Source organism: Bacillus rossius, chromosome 1, assembly GCF_032445375.1.
Source record: "Bacillus rossius redtenbacheri isolate Brsri chromosome 1, Brsri_v3, whole genome shotgun sequence".
Taxonomy (NCBI): domain Eukaryota; kingdom Metazoa; phylum Arthropoda; class Insecta; order Phasmatodea; family Bacillidae; genus Bacillus; species Bacillus rossius.
In genome coordinates, this window is record NC_086330.1 from 70,163,895 (window position 1) to 70,187,019 (window position 23,125).

The following is a 23,125-nucleotide window of genomic DNA, read 5'->3' on the forward strand; positions in this document are numbered from 1 at the left end:
TACATTCTCGGGAACCGTAAAAAAATTGGAAATTTTGACCAAAATGTGAAAAACAGAAAAAAATATTTAAAAAAAAACGCAATGAAAGATCATATATACCGAATAAAATCATGTTGGACCTCCTGCGGTCACCAGCAAAGCATAAACACGACCCAATGCGTGGTGCAACTGCTACATCGCTTCGTTATTGCTCGCGCGAGAGGCGGGACGTGGAATGTTAGAAGAAAGGAAGGGGGAAATGCGGGGGATGTCAGACAGCAGCCAGTGTGTTTCCTGCGTGGGGAATAAGTGGCGTAGCTCCTTTTTTTATGCTGTGTGAAGCGACCTTTTTCTATCAACTCACAGGAAAAGATAATTGCTTGAGCTGTCAAAATAAACATCGCTGCGACAGTTAAAACAAAACGCGGGCGAGCATCCGGTAGGTCGATGTGTGTATCTACTCGAAAAACATTTCTCAATTCATGACACTAATAAGATTCCTTATAACTTACACGTATAGCCTGATGTTTTCAGCCTGATCCATGCAAGTTCTTTAGCCACGTTTTGAATGAAAACAACCACCAGCCGGCCAGTGTTGTGCCCTGTTTAATACGCACAAAATATACCAAATATATTTGTTTCAAAAAAAAAAAGAACCTCAGGGATCTTAGGGCAATAAAAGTCAAAATAATGAGTGATGCCTTAAAACAGACCGCTCTCATAGACGAAGAAATTTTTAAACACAAAAAAGGTTAAAGTTATGTGGCAAATATATATTTAGTAAACTGCCACCTGTTTTTTTAGTTGGGTATGTATCACATTTTGTGCATTTTTGTTTTATATTTAGTACTATACAGTTCCGTGTTTTAAAATGTGTGCTTTGTATCATGTATTACAAAAAACATGTCATTTTGTATATATATTGCAAAACCTGGAAAATCTTGAAAATACCTGGAAAAACCTGGAAAAAACCTGGAATTTTTTATCACAAATATAGTGGCCACCCTGTAAAAGATGAAGAGGAATCGGAAACTTGAAGTTCATGTTCCATTTCGGCACTTAAGACAACGTTCATCACTTCTTTTTTGATTTTGAGCTGCACTGTGCTTGGTACTTTCACAAACACTCGCAAAGAAGTAATCTATATCGCCCAATTGCTTTTTGTGTTCTTTTTTGTTTTGCATCATGTAGGAAAGTACCTTATTCACATATAGTTTCTCGTCAGTGCTGACTTTCTTCCTCTTAGGTCGAGTATCATTTGATATTTCTTCAACCTGGTATTCAAGGTGTTCATTCACATCTGGGCTGGCCGGTATTTCCTGAGCCTTTTGAGAAGTGCATTGCAAATCAACATTGGAATGTGTTTCTCTCCCTAATACATTTGGTTAGAGGAAAGACATCTGCTGGTCGAACTTCCACACTTTCATGGTTTTTGCACCATCATCACTCTTACTTTTCCTTCTTAGCAATGCTTGATGATAGCTGTCTTACAGTATCTTCCATTCTACTTTCAGATCCGCCACTGCAACAAACAATAGCACATACATACCATTTATGATCTACTGATCGTCACTTATATTACTAAATAAGCTATATTATGTTTGAAATAAAAAAGTGAGAAACTTGTGCACAAATTATTTTTATTTTTTGTTTTATTTTTCAGCTACTTAGCCAATGGAAATTCATTTAGATCCATGACTTTCTCATTTCGCATGGGCAGATCTACAGTTTCCGATATTATTAGCAAAGTTTGTGCAGCCTTGTGGGAAACCCTTCAACCTATCGTCATGCCCGAGCCAAATGAAGAGATTTGGAGAGTTTCTGCAGCAGTTTTCAGAGAGAGGTGGAATTCCCCGCTGTGTTGCGGCGATTGATGGAAAAAATGTACGAGTTAAGGCCCCTGCGATGACGGGTTCACAGTTTTTCTACTATAAGAAGTTTTATTCCATCGTTTTTTGGCTCTAGTTGATGGAAATTACAGATTTCTTACTGTAGACATAGGACAGTATGGGAGGTTCAGTGATGCAAATGTGTTTGCCAACAGTAGTATTGGAATTCGTTTATCAAGCAACACTATTGGCCTGCCTCCTGACGAGAACATTCTAGGAAACCCTTTGCCCTATGTCATAGTTGGTGACGAAGCTTTTCCCCTAAAACGTTATCTCATGAGACCTTTCCCCAGAAGTGGCAGAGGTCTCAGCGATGCTGCTAAAGTTTTTAACTACAGACTTTCTAGGACAAGAAACACAGTTGAAAATGTGTTTGGTATTCTTGCCAACACATGGAGAGTGTATCACAGTCCTCTGGAATGCAGTACTGAACTTGCAGTAGCAATTATCAAAGCTACAATTGTTTTGCACAATTATTTACGACAGAAAAACACTGCAACCAACAGTCACTGTGAACCATACGAAGAGCACACTCAAGTAGTATGTGATCTTATGCAACTAAATGCTACAAGTGCTACAAATTCTACGAAGGAGGTTTTGTCTGTTCGGAATTTGTTCATAGAGTACTTTGGTACCGACGAAGGGCGAGTTCATTGGCAAGATAATGCTGTAAATCGTGCAGCTTAAATAATTGTAACATATTGTGACTCCAATTAATGTTTTGTCATCTTTTTAATTTTAAAACATTATTTAATTTTTGACATTAAAAATGTATTTTGAAATGTTAATGAATGTTCATACTATGTAAAAACCTCAGTTGTATAAACAATTTGCAATATTACAGTAAATTTTATATATGTGCAAATTTAATTTGATCATTAACTTAATAACTAATAAATTGCAATTACACCTAACCTGGTTTATTAACCTCTTTTGAAATCAAATCCCAGGCATTATCATGCATGTCCTGCTTTCTATAATCTTCTATTGATTTATTCCATTAACATGGGTATTCTCTTACTTCAATAAAATTTTCCATTGACATTATACTAATAATGTAAACACTGAAGTGGGTACCTACAGCACAATTCTGCGCGAAAACAGATGTTTTTGTTTATCTGCGCATGCGCGAAGTCAGCGACGTTTTAGAATAATAGCCAAGAACCAAACACCTGGTGACGTTGCCAACATAGCGCACATAGCGAACATAGCGAACACAGTTTTATGTGGCCAGTGGCACCTGAGATGCAGCTGGCTATATTGTGATCACTTAGTGAACATCGCGAACATAGCGAGCATAGCGCTCTGTGTGGCCGTAGCTTTAGAATTATTTATTTATTTATTTTATTTATTTATTTGAATTTTGTTACATGCGCACCAACAGTCCAGGGACTTTAGTGGTGGGCACGACATATACAAAATATACACAAATACATAAAGAAACAAAAAACAAAGGACAAGACATCCATACACACAGACAACACAAGGACAAATACAAATATAATACTTAAAATAATAATTAGTACAAAGTAGTAAGCAGCAAGACATAAAATTTAATAGAGTACAATAATGTATACGTGAAAGAGAAAAAATACAGACTATAATTAGTATGAGCATATAAATTACATTAAATACTTTAAAACATAGCTCTTTACACAATTAATTTGACTTGGTGTTGTGTCTATTATAGTTTTTAACGAGTCTATAAATAAGATCATTCTTGTTATAAATAGTACATAAACTAGAAAAGAGGCGAGAATTGAATTGGGGAATTCTCAATCCGGTGTTCTCAAGAATATAGCTACATTTAATTTTATAGTTATAAATGTTATGTACAAAAAGATAGTCCAAATAGGCTCTACGGTCTGCTAGAGGAATAAGATTGGGATGCGGAAAACCTCTATGAATTACTAGTTGAGACAATTTGTTTTGTAAATTTTCTAGTTTCTCAATATCAGTCGACCCAATGTCATTCCAGATAGTTGAACAGTATTCTAATTTAGATCGAATTAATGCCAAGTAAAGGGAAATAATTGAATCGGAATTGGTAGCATAATGAGTGATACATTTTATAATAGCAAATGTTCTTTTTGAAATGGAGTTTAAGTAGTCTATTTGTTTATGAAAAAATAATTTTGAATCTAGAAAGACACCAAGGTCTTTTATAATGAAAGTTTTTGAGATTGGGTTACTATTCAGAATGTAATTATAAACTATAGGGTTATATTTCCTAGTAAAGGATATTACCTTAGTTTTATTATCGTTAAGATTGACCAAGTTTAGAAGACACCAATTATTGATTTCATTAATATCCCTTTGTAGAAGAGCGCAATCATTGACTGTAGATATTATTTTAGAGATTTTCAGATCGTCAGCAAAGAGTACACCAGTTGAGTAATTAAGGACCATGGTAATGTCATTTATAAATATATTGAAGAGGAGAGGTGAGAGAGTGGCACCTTGTGGTACTCCAGAACTAGCATGGTGTAAAGAGGATTTATGGTTATTGACAGATACAAAAAAGTATCTATTATTAAGATAGCTAGAAAACCAGTTCAAGTAGTTAGTACAAAAACCAAAGTTTGATAGTTTTTTTAAAAGTAGCGAATGGTTTACTGTATCTAATGCTTTGGCTAGATCAAAATAACAGGCATCTGCCTGACCTCTGTTAGTAACTACATTATGGATTGGGTTAAGAAAAGTAATTAGGTTAGTAGTGGTAGACATTCCAGATCTGAAACCGTGCTGACTGGCTGATAATTTATTTTGAAGTTGAAAATTTAAAACTTTGTGTATAATTTTTTCAAATATTTTTGCGAAGCCATTAAGTAAAGATATTGGTCTGTAGTTTGACACAATCAATTTAGAGCCATGTTTGTGTATCGGAATGACCTTTGCTATTTTCCATTTGTCAGGGAAAACTTGAGAATGCAAACTGGTGTTAAAGATATGATAAAGAAGAGGAACTAATAAGTATGAACAGCCTTTTAAGATAAAATTAGGGATGCCATCTGGGCCGGTGGATTTGGATGACTTGAGAGCCTTGATGCCCCATAGAATAAGGGATTCAGAAATGTAGCACATAGGAATAGAATCCGAGGACATGTTTGAAGACGTTACATTATTGGTTGAAGTCTTGTAGACACTGGAAAAATATTGTGCAAAAACATTAGATAAAACATTTGGATCATCACAAATATCATCATTGATTTTTAAAGAATATTGTTCATAGTAACCATCTTTCATTAATTTAACATACTTCCAGAATTTCTTTGGATTGTTCTTGATGTTGATATTAGTAGAGCGGATCCAATTAATTTTATCACGTTTTATATAAGATTTTACCGTTTTGCGAAAATGTGAAAACTGTAAATAATAATAAGGATTGTTGGATCGTTTATAAAGTTTGTGAAAATGTTTTTTTGATTTTAATGCTTGAATTAAGTCATTAGAAAACCATAACGGATATTTGGGTAATTTTTTAGAAATTAGTGGTATAAATGTGTTCATATTGTCAGTTATACAATTTGTTAAAACATCCACCTGATGATTAACATTGGTTGATTCATAGAAATGTGACCAGTCGTAATTTTTTATGGAATTATAAAGACCTAAAAAATTACCGTCCTTGTAATTTCTGTAGGGAGGATTAACACTTCTTGAGCTAGAATAAATTTCAATGTTAATGTTTAGAGCTGGATGATACGAATATTCTTTGGTAAGTATTTCAGAGGCTTGTGTTACTGTACACTGAGGTAGATTTGTTAAGCATAAATCGAGAAGATTTTTGCAAGGTTGAGTGTGGTTATATTGGGTCAGACCCAATGTAGACACAAAGTTGAGAAGGTAATTGGCTTTGGATTTGACATGTGAATGATTAATGTTTGAAGAGTGCCGAGTGAGCCAATCAATACCTGGAACATTAAAATCACCAAGAATTAAAATATCTTCTTGAGTGGTAGATAGTTTTTCTTCCAAGTGTTCAAGGTACTCGAGATATTTGTTCGGCGAGATGTCCGGGGCTAGGTAGATAGTTCCGATGATAAAAGTTGTTGCAGGTGATGTTTTTACCTTGATCCAGGTAGCTTCAATACCGAGAAAGTCGTACATGTAAACAGGTAGCACTGATAAAAAATTGGTTTTGTTAAAGGCTGAAAGTACACCACCCCCTCTATTTTTCAGTGTAAGTTGAGGATTTCTATCATTTCTAAAAACTATATACTGGTCTGTGAAATAGTGAGAATTTATGTTGTTATCGTTGAGCCAGGTTTCTGTTAAACAAATTATGTCGTAATGAGAGTTTAAAAGGTTTTCCAGAAATTCGTTAGACTTAGTTCTTAATCCTCTCACATTTTGATATGCAATATCATAATTTCTAAGGAACTGCTTCACTGTGGGAAGTAGGATGCTCCTCCAGCATCAAATTAGATGTGGAAGTTGACGCCATTGGATTAGGAGGCATGATGGTCACTGCTGTATTGTCTTGATTGGTAAGATTAGTGTAGACTTGATCGGGATGTAGTTTACCGTAAAACGGGCTAATTAAACAGCCACTTGGCCAAAACACAATATTATTGATTCTACTGAAGTCATTTTCAAGTACTGATATATGAAATGAAGCATAAGTATTATACTTCGTTCGGAGTTTAGTAACTTTGACCTGAGATAAATTGAGTTCATTTGTGATGTAATCCATAATTTCTTGTTCTTTAACTGAGGCTTCAAAACGGGTAACAAACAGGGATTTAGTCTTTTTGTAGGTAGGTTTGGAGACAGTTTTAAGAGTGGATGTATTACGTATTCCTACTTGGGGTGGAGATTTCTTACGTTCTTGATCATGAGTACCAACTGGGTTTTCATTATGTCTTGACTTATGCGGTTTTTGTACCAACGTGAAACCTTCAGAGTCGACTCGCTGGTTGTTATTGTTAGAGTTCCTGACCGTGCGCGTTTCTTGCTGACCAGAAAGTAGGACACTGCACGTGGAGCTGTTGCTGGGTATACTCACTGCACCATTAACATCGATCACCTTATTATTGGGCGCTCTTTTGGTCACTTGGCTGTAAGAAAAGTCTGAATTTTGCTTTATGTATAAGCTTTTTTTGATCTCATTTAACTCTTGTTTGATTAAAGAGTATTCTTCTCTTGAGTCCATCAACAAGGATTTAAGCACCGCATTTTCACTCTTAAGCTCATCAAACTTAACACAGAGAGATTTTACCATATTAAATAGATCATCCATGTTGGTGTCTTGAAGTTTCAGAGTAAATGAAGGTGAATTTGAATTTTTATTCGGGCTGTCGACCGTATTATTTGATGATTTTTTCGTAGGCGACCTGAACATGGCTAAATTAGTATTATTAATACAGTTCACAAATACACCATCTTGTAAGGGTAAGGGAAATCCCTTAAAGTCTTGCTGATCTAGTAGAGACAAATCAATATTGGTAGTTATCACACTTTGAACATCAATAATTACAAGAACCGACTGCGCGCACAAGACACGTCTGTCCGGCTTGAACTCCCGGCCGACACTTCCTGTTACTTGGTCAAACAAAAATAACAATCATCTGTATGATTTTTTTGTTCCCGCCACAACATAGGAATACCGAATGACAATGATTTTGATTTACCGTAAGTCCACTGTCTTAACACTTCAACACTTAGCCGGCATACTGTATGCAGAATTCACTGTTTCTCTTGGTAAGATAACCTCATTCCGAAGTAATGTAATAATAAGCATTTTTTACAAAGTCAGTTATTTTTAATCTTTGCTGGACTATTGTATATTGTCCGCAAATATAGCAAAATACATTTGGATTGTTTTTGCAACTCCGAGGAGCCATAGTTACAGATTTAATAAAACAATCTTTTATTACACATTTTTTTTGTATTTTAAACCACTATGATTAGTCATAGACTACATATAACTTTTTTTTGATACTTTTTCTCACAGGGGAAAGGCAGTTTAGTAACAATAGACTATAGGATGGTCGGTCATAGAGTATAGAATAGAAATATAGATCATGGAATCAATTTTGTAAAAAAAATTAACAAACTATTATATATTTATCTATATGCAAAAAGAATGTGACGTTAAAACAAAGTTTATATTTGCTATATACAGACCAACATCCACATGTTTGTGATAAATTTATTTAAAAAACTTTTTCATCTTAGACCTGTGTTATCTTAAATCTTATTTACCTTTTGTCCACCTCCTTAGGGTTAAAAATTTAAAATTATATATAGCCTAGTGTTTAAGTTATCTGAAAACATTAATAACAAAAGTGTTCCATCAAATACGTTGAATGAAGCTGTGCTCCATAACAATTATATTCCTAGAATTCACTTAATTACAATGAACCCAGAGAATGGGACCAACTAAGTGCATCTTACTGTGTTTCCAAGGTTAAAAACAGCAAAGGAACATCCAGCATGTTATACTAACTTCAAGAGCAAAATTGATTAGACATTGTTTATTATTCCAAAATTAATCTTTTCAAAATAATTACTTTTAATACATAAATACACTTATTAAACGTAGTGAGTTTTTTTTTTTTAGACAGATCAGATGTATACTTCAACATATAATACAAAGGCCATTAGAGGCAATCCATGGAAAAATTTCAAGTGAACATGAAAACAATTTAATATAATATAAATGTACAGGAAATTCAACGTGTTTACAGATGTTTCAAAATCAACAAGAAATATAATATTGAAGAGAGTACTCAAAAAACCAAAGGGTAATTTGAAATGCCGGTCCAAAATATAATTTTGAAACAAGAAAGAGAAAATACTTTGCATGTATGTGCAGCCCACGCACAACAAACCGATCAAAGGTTCAACGTAAAAATCCTAACATGTTTACTTGCAAAGAGCTACCAGAAGAGAAGGTTTATAATATTATAATGCCGCAATAATAATTACAATTGTCTACAACCCAGTGTGCACACGCGTAGGGGAAGGATTCAACCTAAGAGGGGGAAGGAAAGGAGAAGCAAGCTGAAGGGAGGGGAAAGACACAGTCCAGAATCGGAAAACATGTATTTTGTGGCGGATTCTTCAAATCATAAGTGTCCACCCCTTACTGCCGTTACAATGTCAAGGAGTTCTTTGTTGATGCTACATGAAACAAACTAACAAACAAACAAATAAAACATACAAAAATTAAACATATGTTTTTGAGTTTTAAATAATGTTAATAACCATTTCCATTAGTGTGATCACTTCAGTCTCAATTTATGGACATTTTACCTCGAACAGTTTTATTGTTAATATCGGAGGTTTCAAATTATTTACAAATGTAATTGAAAGTTCAGAAGTCAATTCTAAAGTACTGTATTGAATCATTTTCAATTCTCTGAATTGTCAATATACTTATAGGTGAAATTTCCCAAGTCTTAATTGCATCGTCTTGGCGTGCTTCTGGGTTGCATATACCCCCGCGTGATCAAGCCAAGGACACGGCCAGGCGGGAAGTTTGACTGGGGTAGTATATGTGTCAAACATAATTGTAGCTCAAATCATCTTTCAGATGATATGTAATATGTGTTCCGTTCCTTAAATTTTAGTGTACTCTTTGAGATAATGATAAAAAAAATATTGTTGATAGAATTTTATTATTATTTTTTTTTTTGTTAAATATTAGGTTACCACGTTAATGTCAGACAGACACATTTACTCTCTAATAGGCCTAGGCTATGATTTTTAGTCTTTATTTTTTTTATAAGAACCCTCACAAAAAATTATGTTAACTATTAGTAATATCTTAGTTAAATCTCAGTAATATCTATCAATTGGATGAGCCAATAACATTTACTATAGCATTTACCTAAACCCATTTTAAGCAAGAACATTATATAAACATGCAAGTGTTTTATATGAATGTGCTTTGCTTGTGAATTTCAACTACGTCAAGTTTTAAGAAATAGTCTGGGATGTTTGGATCAACATTGCAGACACCCTGAAGATGGTGACTGGAATGTCGACTCAAACATCTTGATACTTGATGCAGAAGAAATCCACAAGCCAGGCCAATTCAGACAATGCCCATAAAAGTTTGCTTGCGAACATTATCACTTAGATGGTTGGACATGAAACCTTTTTATCACCAGTTTCTTACATATTTTTATTAAATAAATTATTTATATTATATTTGTATAAAGTGGGTGATTTTTAGAAATACATAGGTAACATCTGTATTTACTCTGAAGCTGAAACTAGATTCGAAAACAGTGATGTATTTCTGAAAATAGGTAATTTGTTATTAACTTTCAATAATAAAACTTGCATTTTATGATAATATATATGTGAGTTCCACAAACTGTACATCCTCGTGAAAAATTCTGTTTATCTTATAGGATACATTCACTGAGACCGTTCTTAATTTAGGAAAAGAAAATGAGACTTAGTAGTAAATTAATTGTTATTCTTTTTTTTTTTTGTAGTTAGTGAAAGAAGTCTTATGGGAGTAACATGACAGTTAAAAAGAATATGTCTATTTGTTATAAATATTTAGAAAAAAAGATTGAAAGTCATTTATTTATTTATTATCAATTTGTTACATGCCTACCAACGGCATAAGGCCATGGGTGGTAGGCACGATAAACATAAAAAATACATAAACAAAACAAATACATGAAACAAAATGAATAACATTGAGGACAATACTATAATAACACATACACAAGACAATACAGCAAGCAACTAACAGATAAACAAGAACAAGTTTCATAATTCTTTAACAACAGTAATGATAATCCAGAACCTGATTATATAAAAAAAATTAAATATGGTAGCATCATTAACCTTAAACATATTCAAATTAAATTAAGATAAGAAAAATTGTTTTATATTTAAATTATTTTTTGATAGAGACACATAGCATCCATGTTTATTAAAATTTGATATAATTCTGTATAATATATCATTTGATTTGCCTAAGGAGCATAATAAAGGTGTCTGTCGACTGTTAAAGGTAGGTACTTTAATCCCAGTATTATCTAGAATATAATTGCATTTTGTTTTATTGGTATAACAGTTATAGATAAAAAGGGCATCTAATAGCTCTCTTCTTAGAGCTAAAGATCTGAGAGAGGATAGACTATTAGAATTGTTGGTAATGTTGGTCTTTTGATTAATGATATTGATTAATTTATTTTGTAATTTATCTAGTTTGTCACTATCTGTTTTTGAGATATTGTTCCAGACCACGGAGGCATACTCAATCTTGGATCTTACTAAAGCTAAATATAAACTAACAATAGAATCTAAATTAGTGGCATTGAAAGTAATATATTTAATCAACGCTAACAATCTATTACATTGCGATCTAAGAGATTCAATATGGTTATGAAAGTACAATTTATTATCAAGTAAGACACCTAAATCTCTAACACAAACTGACTTCAAGATAACATGATTACCAAGTTTATAATCAGAAGCAATGATATGATGTTTTCTGGAGAAGGTTATAGATGTAGTTTTCTCATAATTAAGGTCAACCAGATTTCTTTTACACCAATCGAAAACTGATGAGATGTCATTTTGAAGAAGTTTACAGTCTAGATGAAGATAAATTTTTCTGTAAATCTTAAGATCATCAGCAAAAAGTAGGCAATTAGAGAATTGTAATACTTTGGTAATGTCATCTATAAAAATGTTAAATAGAAGAGGGGATAATGTTCCACCCTGGGGTACACCAGAACTAACTATATGTAGATCAGATTTAATATTATTAATTGAAACATAAAAGATTCTATCTAATAAATAGCTATTGAACCACTTTAGATATTTATCGCTTAATCCTATATTTGATAATTTTGTTAGTAAAATACAGTGATTAACAGTGTCAGAAGCCTTGGCTAAGTCAAAGTAACATGTGTCAACTTGACCTCGCGTTATTACTTCTGAATAGATTGGGTTAACAAAACTAATTAAATTAGTAGTAGTAGATTTCCCCTTTCTAAACCCATGTTGACAGTCGGAGAGTCTATTTTTAAGATTGAATTCAAGATCCTTACATATAATTTTGTCAAATACTTTAGCAAATCCATTTAAAAGTGATATCGGTCTGTAGTTTGCAACATTAAGTTTACTCTTTTTCTTATGTACAGGTATTACCTTTGCAATTTTCCATTTTTTGGGGTAAATTCCGCTATTTATACTAGAATTGAAAATAAAGTTAAGTATAGGGGCCAGAATAACAGCACATCCTTTTATAATAAAATTTGGAATACCATCAGGCCCAGTTGACATAGTGGATTTCAATGATTTAATTCCCCAAAGTACAAGGCTCTCAGATATGGTAGTCATAGGAATAGAGCACTTACTGTTTTCAGAAATTGAGTAATTTAAATTATTTGTAGGAGTTACATAAATACTAGAAAAATGATGTGCAAAACTGTTAGCAATAAGTACTGGGTCATTGGTAACGTTATCATTGATTTTAAGAGATAATTTCTGTCTGTATCCTTCTTTCATAATTTTTACATAGCGCCAAAAATTTTTTGGATTTTTTTTAACTTTATTGTTAAGATTTTGTAGCCAAAAATTTTTGTCCCGAGAAATGAGACTTTTGGCCTCTCTACGATATTGAGAAAATAAATCATAATAATAGGGGTTCATATTTCTTTTATATAACTTATGGAAATGTTTTTTGGATTTTAATGTTTCTATAAGTTGTTTGGAATACCAATGTGGGTAACTGGATTTTTTATTTATTTTATTCGAGATGTAGTTCTTGATGTAGTTAATCAAAGTAGTAGTGAGAAAATCAACCATTAGATTAACATCATCAGATTTGTACAGTGTAGACCAGTCATGTTCTTTAATTGCCATAAATAGACTTAAATAATCACCTTTTTTGTAGTCCAGATAAGAAGACGTAGTAATAACATCCCTTGTTATTATATCAATTTTAATATTAATTATGATAGCAGGATGATAAATATCTTCCGTAACAAGAGGATTTAATGATTTGCTGACCAAACAATATTGTAAATTAGAGAAACAAAGATCTAAAAGATGGATGGGCTGCTGAGTATAATTGAATTGAGACAAGCCTAAACCTGTTGTGAAATTGCATATAGCCATAGCTTTGGCTGATAAGCCTCTATAATTTATACTAACAGACTGAGAATTTAGCCAATGTATACCAGGCACATTGAAATCACCCAGTATAATAACGTTATCTAAACAATTTGCAAATTTTTCTTCGAGATCTTCAAAGTAGGACTGGTAGGTTGCCGTAGAAGTATCAGGAGGAATATAAATATTGCCAAGTATTAAGAAGTTGGTATGTGATGTTTTGACCTTAACCCAAATAGATTCAATTTCATGATGCTTAGTTATTTTAATCAAGAAAGCAGAATTGAATTTTTGCTTGTTGATTGCAATTAAAACCCCACCACCTCTATTTTTGTATGTTAATTTTGCGTTTCTATCATTTCTAAAAATCAAATATCTATCGTCAAAGTAATGCGAGTCATTACAATTATTATTAAACCAAGTTTCAGTTAAGCAAATAATGTCAAAATTATTAATAGCTAAATTATTATAAAATTCTATTGATTTAGTTCTCAGTCCTCTCACATTTTGGTAAAGAATTTCCCACTCACACAAGTCCAGTATGCGCAACACAGGTTTCAGTGTGCTCCTCCAGGCACCGGAATGTGATCTTGGACAGAAGAATTTAATGCAGAGTTGATTGTTTCATGGTTATTGATGTTTTTATCAGCTTTCTTGAATATTTGATCCGGGAATAGCTTACCATAAAATGGGCTGATAAGGCAACCGCTCGGCCAGAAAACTGTATTGTGTATCATTTCAAAGTCTTCTTCTAATACTGATACATGGAAAGATGCATAGGTGTCATATTTGGATCGTAGTTTAACGACTTTCAGTTGTGATAGATTAAGATCACTGGTTATATAATCAACAACTTCTTTTTCTTCAACTGATGTTTACAGATGAGTGAGACATCTGTTTACTTGCATTTGAGTGAACTGGATGTTTTGTTGCAGCACGCGTGTGAGAACTGTGGGTTCTCGTTCTGCAACAAGTGCCTGTGCATGAAGTGTGTGGTGCCGAAGCTGGGCTCGGAACAGCGCGTGTGCCGTACGTGCTATTCTGCACTGACAGAACGTGATAGGAAACCAGCTGTTGAGAAACAGTACTCGCCACCTTCAGCATTTTTGAGGTGTGATTGATTTATGCATCCATTTGACATGCATCATATCTTGTCCAAGATTTAAAAAAAAAAAAAAAAAAAAAAAAAAAATTGTTAAAACAATATATACAATACAGCAAGTTACACTGTTTTTTCACATACAATACAATGGTCATTTTTTGGAATACTCCGATATAAACTAACAATACCATGTAAAGTTAATCTAACATAAAATTTAACTCGACTCATGTATGTGAGTTTTTTTGGCAACTTGTGTTGTGTACACGCACGTGTAAAGGCTTGTTAATTTTTTTTAAATATATTTCAAATGCACTTTTGTAGCATGTAATGCTCTTAGTTCTCATAGTCTGCATCACATGGTTAATGTGGTTTGCTGTTGCCATATCAATACTGTGCTGCGATGTTCAGGGAACACATTCTTATTTGATTTATTGAGCACATAAATATCATTTTTTTGAATAGCTAAAAATTTTACTATAAAATATTATTGTAAATTTTTATTTTTAGAATGCTCACAATGAGACTATGAAGGCTCTACCTTTAGACATGAGTGTGTGTGCATTTGTGGTTTGTATGTGTTTTTGTTGTATATGTGTGTTCTATAAACAGTATGTTCGCTGCAATTTCTTTTCCTCTCAGTCATTGGAGTGGAGCCCATATGCATGCAAAATTAAAATTTGTGCATTAATGTTTATACCTGTAATTTTGCAGGGTTGCTTTTATGGACACATATTTCTTAATAAGAATGCTTCTTGTTTTGATGTTCCCTGCCACCCATTTAATTTATGCCCTGCAATTTCCGATCTACTTGTATGTGTTCACATATTTATAATGACTTTAAATTAATATCCGTTAATAAATATAGGTAACCTAATCATGATTGAACTCATAAGATATTCATAAAAAAAAATTAACCCTGACAAAAAATTTTTTTACAATCACTGGATAGTGATTAACTTTTTTGATAATACAACAATATTGGTAATGATTTCTTTCTTCTTACTTAAATTTAATTATAGCTAAACAAGAGGCTTTATATATTTATTTGCAAATATTGGATTAGGCAAAACTATAGAATATCATATTAATGTTTTTAAAAATGGTTTCATTATGAATTTTGTTTAATATTTATTTTTTGTATGTGTTCTTAGTACCCTAAAATTTTTGCTAATGCTGGAATCACATTTATTTGTACTTTAACTTCATAGAAACTTGAAAGCTTGAACATTGACAAGCTTTCAGTTTTAAGTAATTGTATCTCTTATGTTACTTGAAATGAACATAAAAGGACTCTTTGAAAAGCACATCAAGCTTCTGTGTGTCAGCATCTCAGGTAAACCTCTTTATTTTTTTTTTACTTCTTAAGTGAACGGATCGTAATCCTGGCCTGAAGGTGTTGGGGTTCATTTTAGAACAAACTGCTGCTTTTGGAAAGGCTTTTATACTAGTAGAGAAAGGCAACCATACATACGTATTCTTGCATGTAATAATGGCACACTCATCCATGTTTTGTGTAGAATTAATCTTTTGCACTGCAATGGGTTGGGGCTGAAATGAACTAAACTAAATATTAAAATTAACTTTAATGTTGAAAATGAACGTAAATAATCATAATCATTGAATATTTTACCAAAAAAAAACATCCAACCACCATAAATACTGTACTGTTTAAATGGGATTTTATTTTACTTTTTATGTAATATTAATACGTGAAGAACTGCATATCCACTTAGTTAAAACTGTTCAATTGGTTGTAACTAAAATCGCTGGCGTGGTTATTTTTACAAGAAGACGTGATTTTGAATTGCCTCAGACAGGTAACGGGACTGAACTGTTACCAGCACTGAAGCAGGTGTGCTAGCGGAAAAGGGGAATGAAAATGACTAAGAAATAGGGAATCATGAGATGCTGACTTGAGGAACTATTCCAGCAATTTCTTGGATTGATTTCAGTAAACCACGGAAATTGGAAATCGGGGTAACCAGACCTTGTGTTACCTTGTGCGGAGTGACGCGAGCGTGCCCTTGCCGACAGGCGGCTGGAGAGCCTGGAGGACCCCAACCGGCCGCCCATCGTGGTGTACCAGCACAACCAGCGCATGGAGCAGCTCAAGACGGGACTGGAGGAGCCGGACCGCCTGATCGCAGAGCGTCTGGAGAAGCTGCGCGACGACGTGCGAAGGAAGCCCGTGCCCACGGAGGAGGAGGTCGCTCGGCGGCTGGCGCAGCTCAGAGGACAGCCGTCCTTCGCCGGCGACAAGGTGCGCTCCGACCCACGTGTTCCGTTGCTCGTGCGGATACTGGCCGGTGTCATTCTCTTACTCATCGTGATTATTCTTCCAGAGTACCAGAATGGTTGTACACTCATTTGAGCTTTTTTTTTCTTCCCCAAAATGAAAGACATGCACATTAAAAATACTTGTACTGTATGCTATAGTTGCAACTTGCTAGTTCATACTGTTGTAAATCATTTTATTTACATTCTGCTTATTTTTTTAGGTATACATCTTAATTTACTTTTACTTGTTGGACTCAAGTTCTTAACAGTATTTATATTAGGTTTACTAAATGGAACTAGTATTATCTAGGGGGCAAATTGTTATTCTGTATTGCACATTAACCCTGCCATCCTTGAACATTATCACCCACTTTCAAACTTAACTGTCACTCATTATCACCCACTTTCAAACATTACTGTCACTCATAGCTTTATCACTGTAAAGTTCACAAATATTGCCTATATATAAATATTGCCACAATATTTTTTAGTATTTTTAACAGCGCTAACTAAAGTAACAAGATTTTACAGTATTTTTTATGTAGCTTTATTATACGTCGCTAACGAAACCTATGAATTATTCATTGCTACGTGATTCAAAACACTACTTTGAATGAAATGTCATGGGAAAAAAACTTTTTTAATTTAATGATATTTGGACAAACAACCAACAAACAGAAAATATAAACCTTAATATTTCCCTCCAACTCCAATATGCCATTATATTAACTACTTTTATTATAAAACAATACCGTTGACTAAAGTTCTCCAAAATAAACACACAAACCGACATGGGTAAACAATTAATGATGGGCAGCAGCAATGCACAGATATTGAAATATGAGCTAAAAACTTAGATTTCTCAGAAACTTTTAGAAATTTATTAACGCTGTTTTCAGGATAAATACAGGAACGTCTGTAGTGTTAGAAAAGAGTATTTTTGTAATTTTATTTTTACTTTGCGAAATGCCCTTTCTGTGGTTAAGTCCCAGTCAGATGTGTAGATTTGCTGGACTTCAGTTCTTTTATGTTATAACTAGGGATGGGAAAACTGATTCCCAATTTCATCGATACCTACCGATTCTACTTAAATAATCGATAATCGAGAATCGATGATAAAAGTCGATTCCCGCATGTAGCAAAAAAAAATCATTTCACAACATTGCAAATCTGTCAAGATACAATTATTTAACGACTCTTTGAGTGGGGTTATGACTGACTAGACGCATATATAAGTCATATTTCCCCAAATAAACAATATCTCAAACTTGGGTCGATGTTATAAACAAGTCAAAGTACAAAAATTATTTATAAAAAAATTATCACTGCGTATTAGGAACGGGCGTATTCTTTTCGCGATCGCGATTAAACGACGATAAACGCGAAATCACCGTAAAATACAGTTTTTACGCGAAATCGCCACAACACAGCGTTTTTCCACGAAATTTAGTATTAAAATGCGAAATCCCAATGTTTTTACAGGAAATTTAAATACTGTGTAAAAGACTTTTCTCGTCACTGGTAAACAAACACCGCACATGGCCGCCACTAAACATTAATCATAAATGCACTAAAGCAAACAAAAGCTTACACACGCTCACATAATGTTAAACCCAAAAATATAGTGTAAAAATACGCAAAACTACGGCGTTTATTTTCCTTTTCGGCATAATGTTTGGATAGATATGACAAACAGGCGAAGTTTTAAAGCCTACGCACACCGCTTGGGGCACTGACGTCAGCTTGGAACAGCGTACGTGGCAGCACAAGCATTTTAAAATGCGCCAAAAAGCAGAAAAATGTAAACAAACATTCATTTTCGAATGGTGTGACGATGATGATTAGTTGGTAAGTGTTTTATAGATTTTGTTGGGTCGTTACCACAACGCCGAAATAACAACAAATGAATTTGTGTTTCTTAAATGTAACTTAACGCCGAAATACCACAATCAAGTACAACACTTTCATTTGCTAGTTCTCTAGTTGTTGCTTAATTTTGTTACTGTTTCATTTTACAAATTTTTTAGTTAATTTGTACCCTTCTCTAAGTTAGGCAAGTTGTATGAACCAAAATAATTTATACTGCTCAAGGAAAGCTTAAAAAAATTTTTTATAGTTTATTACGTATTACAAAACAAATTTTAGATTAGTTTGACCCTTTGACATATGAGCCATTAACTTCTAATGATGTAAACATTTATATGAGTTAATATTAATAACTTAGTTGTGTACTCAAATTTGATAAATATGAATTTATGATGTATGCTACATGATATATGTATTGAAAGCTGAAAAAAAAATGTTGCAAATAGAATTTGAATTATTTAATATTAAGTTAACTAGGTGAGTATCGAGAATCGAAGGATTTTTTAAGGAATCGATAATCGGGTATCGGAATCAAAAATTTTGGAATCATCCCATCCCAAGTTATAACTTTTGTGGTTCAAAATGAGTGGCAGAAAGTGGGATGTGTATGGCTTTCATTTGAACATTCTGAGAACTAAAATAACTAATATAATAAAAAACCTGGTTTAAACAAAAAAAAATCTTTTTTAAACCAAAAAACCAGGTTGCTTGGTATTTAAAAAAAAGCATGGTTTTTTTTAAACCCTGGGAATTTTATCTGAAATCTTGGAAAAGTCATGCAAATTCCCTAGTGATAATAATTTGAGAAGAATTTTTCTGTCATCAAAATCTTTAAAAGCATTTCCAGGTGGTATGGTAGTGCATACTCATACATACTATAAAATGGTATATGTATGTATGCAAGGTTCTGTACGAACTAGGCTCGTACAGTCTGACAAATAAGGAAATGATAGCTGCAAAGAAAATAGTTTAGGGGTCTGGCAGACTGAAAACCAAGTTGCGTTTCATTAGTGAAAAAATTTTTCAAGGGTTTTGCTATTCCCTCCTAATTTGCACTTTATGTCTTGAGGTAGTGTTTCTGTAACCCTTTTTTTTTGTTAGATTTTCACCGAGATTTTACAATTTTTTGTTAGATTTTTTTTTCTTCAAATTTTTTGGCCTTCACTAATTTATTTTTAAAATCTCTTATTAAATGAATGTAGTATAATGGTAAAATTTTTGCGGAGGTATCTAGAAATTGGCCTTGGAGAAATATTGCATAAAAAAGATCTATAAAAAGACTGATCTAAAAAAACAAAAATTTAAAATGTAAATGCTATGTATTGAAACTGTCCTTATTTATTAAGTATTTATAAACTAATTATAAATAACAAGCATGAAAAAACCTATATATATAAAGTCTGAAACAATATTTTATAACTTTTTTTAAAGTTCACTCAAATGAATCATGCTACATGTGTGATTTGAACATACTAAAGAAAATAACTTTTTAATTTTGTGCAACATAAAATAATTTTTTCTTAAACAAATATCCTAATCAGTATCTGCTGTATTTATGTGTGTATGTAAGCAATATCTAATGTGTAAAATTTTTTACAGTTTCTAACAATTTGAAAATGTACAGGGAACTGTACTAGGTTTTTATCCATATCATTGCTCTGGGTGCTGCTGTTTCCCCCAACCACCAATCATCAAGGTTAATCTAGTATCTAGTATTCCTCAAGGTCACATTTGTGTGGTTGCTAGGCTTCTGCAGGTCATGTTTTTAAAATTATAATTAACATTTTAATTGATATTAAATTATTCAAGACTATAGAATTATTCATGAATATCAAAATTTTTATGGATCAAATTTAACATAGAGTGAAACTATGTTTTTCACACTTCACATTAGTCCAAGAAAAAATTATGCAAAAATAAAGTAAAATAAAAGCGAGAAAGATATCGATGGTAATCATAGGTAGATTATTTTGTTACTCATAAAGAGCATGTTTGCACTTAATATTAAGATCATGTATGTGCTGTGTTGCAGAAAATCAACCGAAATTTCTCAATAAGTCTCTTGCCCACTTGGTGCATTTATCAGAAAGAAATAATTAAAAATTTTTTTGATTAGCAGTTTAATTGAATATCAAATTATTCAGTTGACTTGGAAATTGTTGAATAGTCGCAGGCCTGTAGTGGTTGTCACAGCACTGCATGTGTGCGCAGGCAGGGCTGGCCGTGGACTCGAGGACGGACCAGGAGAGGGCAGAGAACCTGGTGGAGCAGTTCCTAGAGGAGCGGGAGCTGGCCGCGAGGCTGCCGGACCCTGACCAGGAGATAGCGAGCCGGCTGGCTGAGCTGCGGGTCTCAGTGAGTGCTCGCTGAAATTTCAAGTGTGCCATTGAAAGTTGGTAGTACCGCAGGCCAATTGTGACGAAAGGTCCGTGCTGAGGTTTTCTCTAGTCAAGTCCCGGATCAGATTGCTGTTTGTGTTGGACTTAGGTAGCAGTGCTGGGGTAGGCACTAAAGAGTGTTTCCCTCCGTATGAAGGGTTGGCGGCGCAAAGGAGGAGATACTTGCCTTGTTGCTTCTACCTTCAGGAGCAGGGGTGTGAATAGCTCTCTGACCAGACCAGGTACTATGTGAGCGAGGGTCTCAGGCCGGTAGGGGCACCGGGGCATCAAAGTGTCTTGGTGCAGTCCAAGTGTGGTTTTAGTCTCAGGGCCAGTCTTGTGGTTGGGTAGTCCATCTCCTGCACCGATGACTCATGGGTAGGGATGGTGATTTATCGTTTTCGCGAAATAGATGCGAAAATATGCTAAATTATATTTTTTCCGCTATAAAATGCGAAATCTAGACTATTCCGAGATAAATGCGAAATCAAGGTAAAAAACGTAGATTCGTCTTCACTCTACACAATTTATTTACAGATTGTATTTCGTTTCAGTTCAGTATCAAAAGAAACCATCATTTTATGGCGTATTCAGCACAAGTATCTTATTGTCACGTCATTCACAACACTATTGTTCGTAAATATTGAATGAAAAATGGCCATCCGTGCCTCGCGATTGTAAACAAAGCAAAGAACAACTAGCTGGAAGAGTGTCCGTCATCTTGCAGAGTACAAGTTTTTAGGCCGCCATATTGCGACATCTCTGCTTCGCCGCGCTAACAATTCCCATTTTCTGGCTGTATTTCACGTGAAAGCCGCGTTCTTGTGTAGTCTGTGGAAGGTGGTGTGTTTACAAATAAGTCCATACTTGTGAATGTGTTGTATACTATTATTTCTCGTGGTAAAATTGGGATGAAACGTAATTTCCATTCGCGATCGCATAAATGAATACAAAAGTGAACAGTTCTACGAAAGTGATATAAATATTTTAATGCATAATTTATGTAATCGCCGTCTGGAGTGGAAAAAAAAAAAGATGTACTTGAAAAGCACATTAAATCTGAGGGACATCAGGCTGCAAAAAATAAGATTCACCGAGAAATCGGATGAAGTAAAAAAGTCTGTAAAATGGCAAGCAACGGTTTCTGGCATGATCAAAAACCAAAAGAAGGCGAAAATTGAAAAATACGAGTTTCAATAACATTATTTGTGCACTCTACATTAACTATGGCCATGAACACGGCTAAAAAATATTTATTGTAATTTTAAGTATTCAATTTATTGCACTCATAAGTGCTAAAAAGTTGTTTGGAAACCTGCCAAGATAGGCTTTCTTTGTAGTTGTGCTAGATCTTTATTTCTGTGGTTGTTAATAATTAATATGTGTATTATTTAATGCTTTTTAAAAATATACTTTTCTTCGGTAATGTAAAATGAGAGAATTGGCTAAATCTTGTTTTTAAAAATGCTACAAAATGCTAAATTTCAAATTCAAAATGCTAAATGTTATTATTTTTAATGATATAAATCACCATCTCTACTCATGGGAGATTACACAATTGGGTACCAGGTATGTGCGTGCAAAAAGCATTTGCAAATGTGGAGCTGAATGCTTAAATTTTTTGTTATCCAAGTAGCATATCTGCCATCTTGTACGATTTTCCCGTAATTTGTACGGAAAATAATTCATATTACGATTGTACAGAAATTCGGAAAATCTTACGATTTTTGTCTGTTCAAATATGCAGTATAATATTTTAGTGCCAATATAAATGTACCGTTTGAGCAGCATTTGTTATTGTTTAACAACATGGCGTCCGCGATAATATGAGAATAATGGAGTCAGAGAAAAATTGTTCCGAAAAGAAAGTAATTTTTGTATGTTTCCTTTCGTTGGTATACAGCAGGCTGGATGGTAACTGATCTTGCTAATCTTTTGTGCAGAAGAGTCATGAAAGTAATTTTTGTGAGTTTTGTTGGTACATAGCAGGTTGGCTGGAGACGAGTGATAACGACTTAACCGTTTATGTACGAGTGCGGTAAATATTTTATAAGTTAGCGCTTGTACAAAACGTAAGATAATATGATTTCATAATGACTACGAGTATTAAAAAACAATATGGACAGGTGTTTCGGTCATCTTACTCAGAATTATTTCCTTTCTTTACTAAGAGTGAAAAAGGCTCTAATTTTGTGTTTTGTAGTGTTTGTCGTTGCAACATTAATGTTTCCCATGGCGGCAAGCACGATATTTCCTATCACGTCAAGAAACATGCAAAAAACGCGAAGCTTGCAGAAGAAAACAAAAAAATCAGTAGTTTCCTTTCCGTGAACCGTAACAGTGACAGTGATGTGATTAGGGCGGAATGTTATTTTACAAGCTTTTTAGTGGAACATAACCTTCCATTTAGCGTCGCCGACCACGCCGGGCATTTGTTTCGAAAAATGTTCCCAGGGTCTGATATCGCAAAAATGTACAGCTGTGGGCGCACTAAAACTGCAGCAATATTAAAAGAAATGGCTTCCAATACTACTACTTCA

General features: G+C 33.8%; 1 protein-coding gene across 3 annotated transcripts in view; it reads left to right on the forward strand.

The window, feature by feature from the left end:
- Nucleotides 1-23,125, forward strand: part of LOC134537359 (abscission/NoCut checkpoint regulator) — a 113,078-nt gene that overhangs the window by 53,040 nt on the left and 36,913 nt on the right. For all 3 annotated transcript variants that reach the window (XR_010075984.1, XM_063377720.1, XM_063377712.1), the window contains exons 2-4: nucleotides 13,898-14,073; nucleotides 16,099-16,324; nucleotides 20,419-20,562. Coding sequence is in view for 2 of the 3 variants with exons in the window: in XM_063377720.1 (XP_063233790.1) it covers nucleotides 13,898-14,073; nucleotides 16,099-16,324; nucleotides 20,419-20,562 (546 nt within the window). In the remaining variant the exon portion in view is untranslated. The remainder of the gene's footprint in view (nucleotides 1-13,897; nucleotides 14,074-16,098; nucleotides 16,325-20,418; nucleotides 20,563-23,125) is intronic.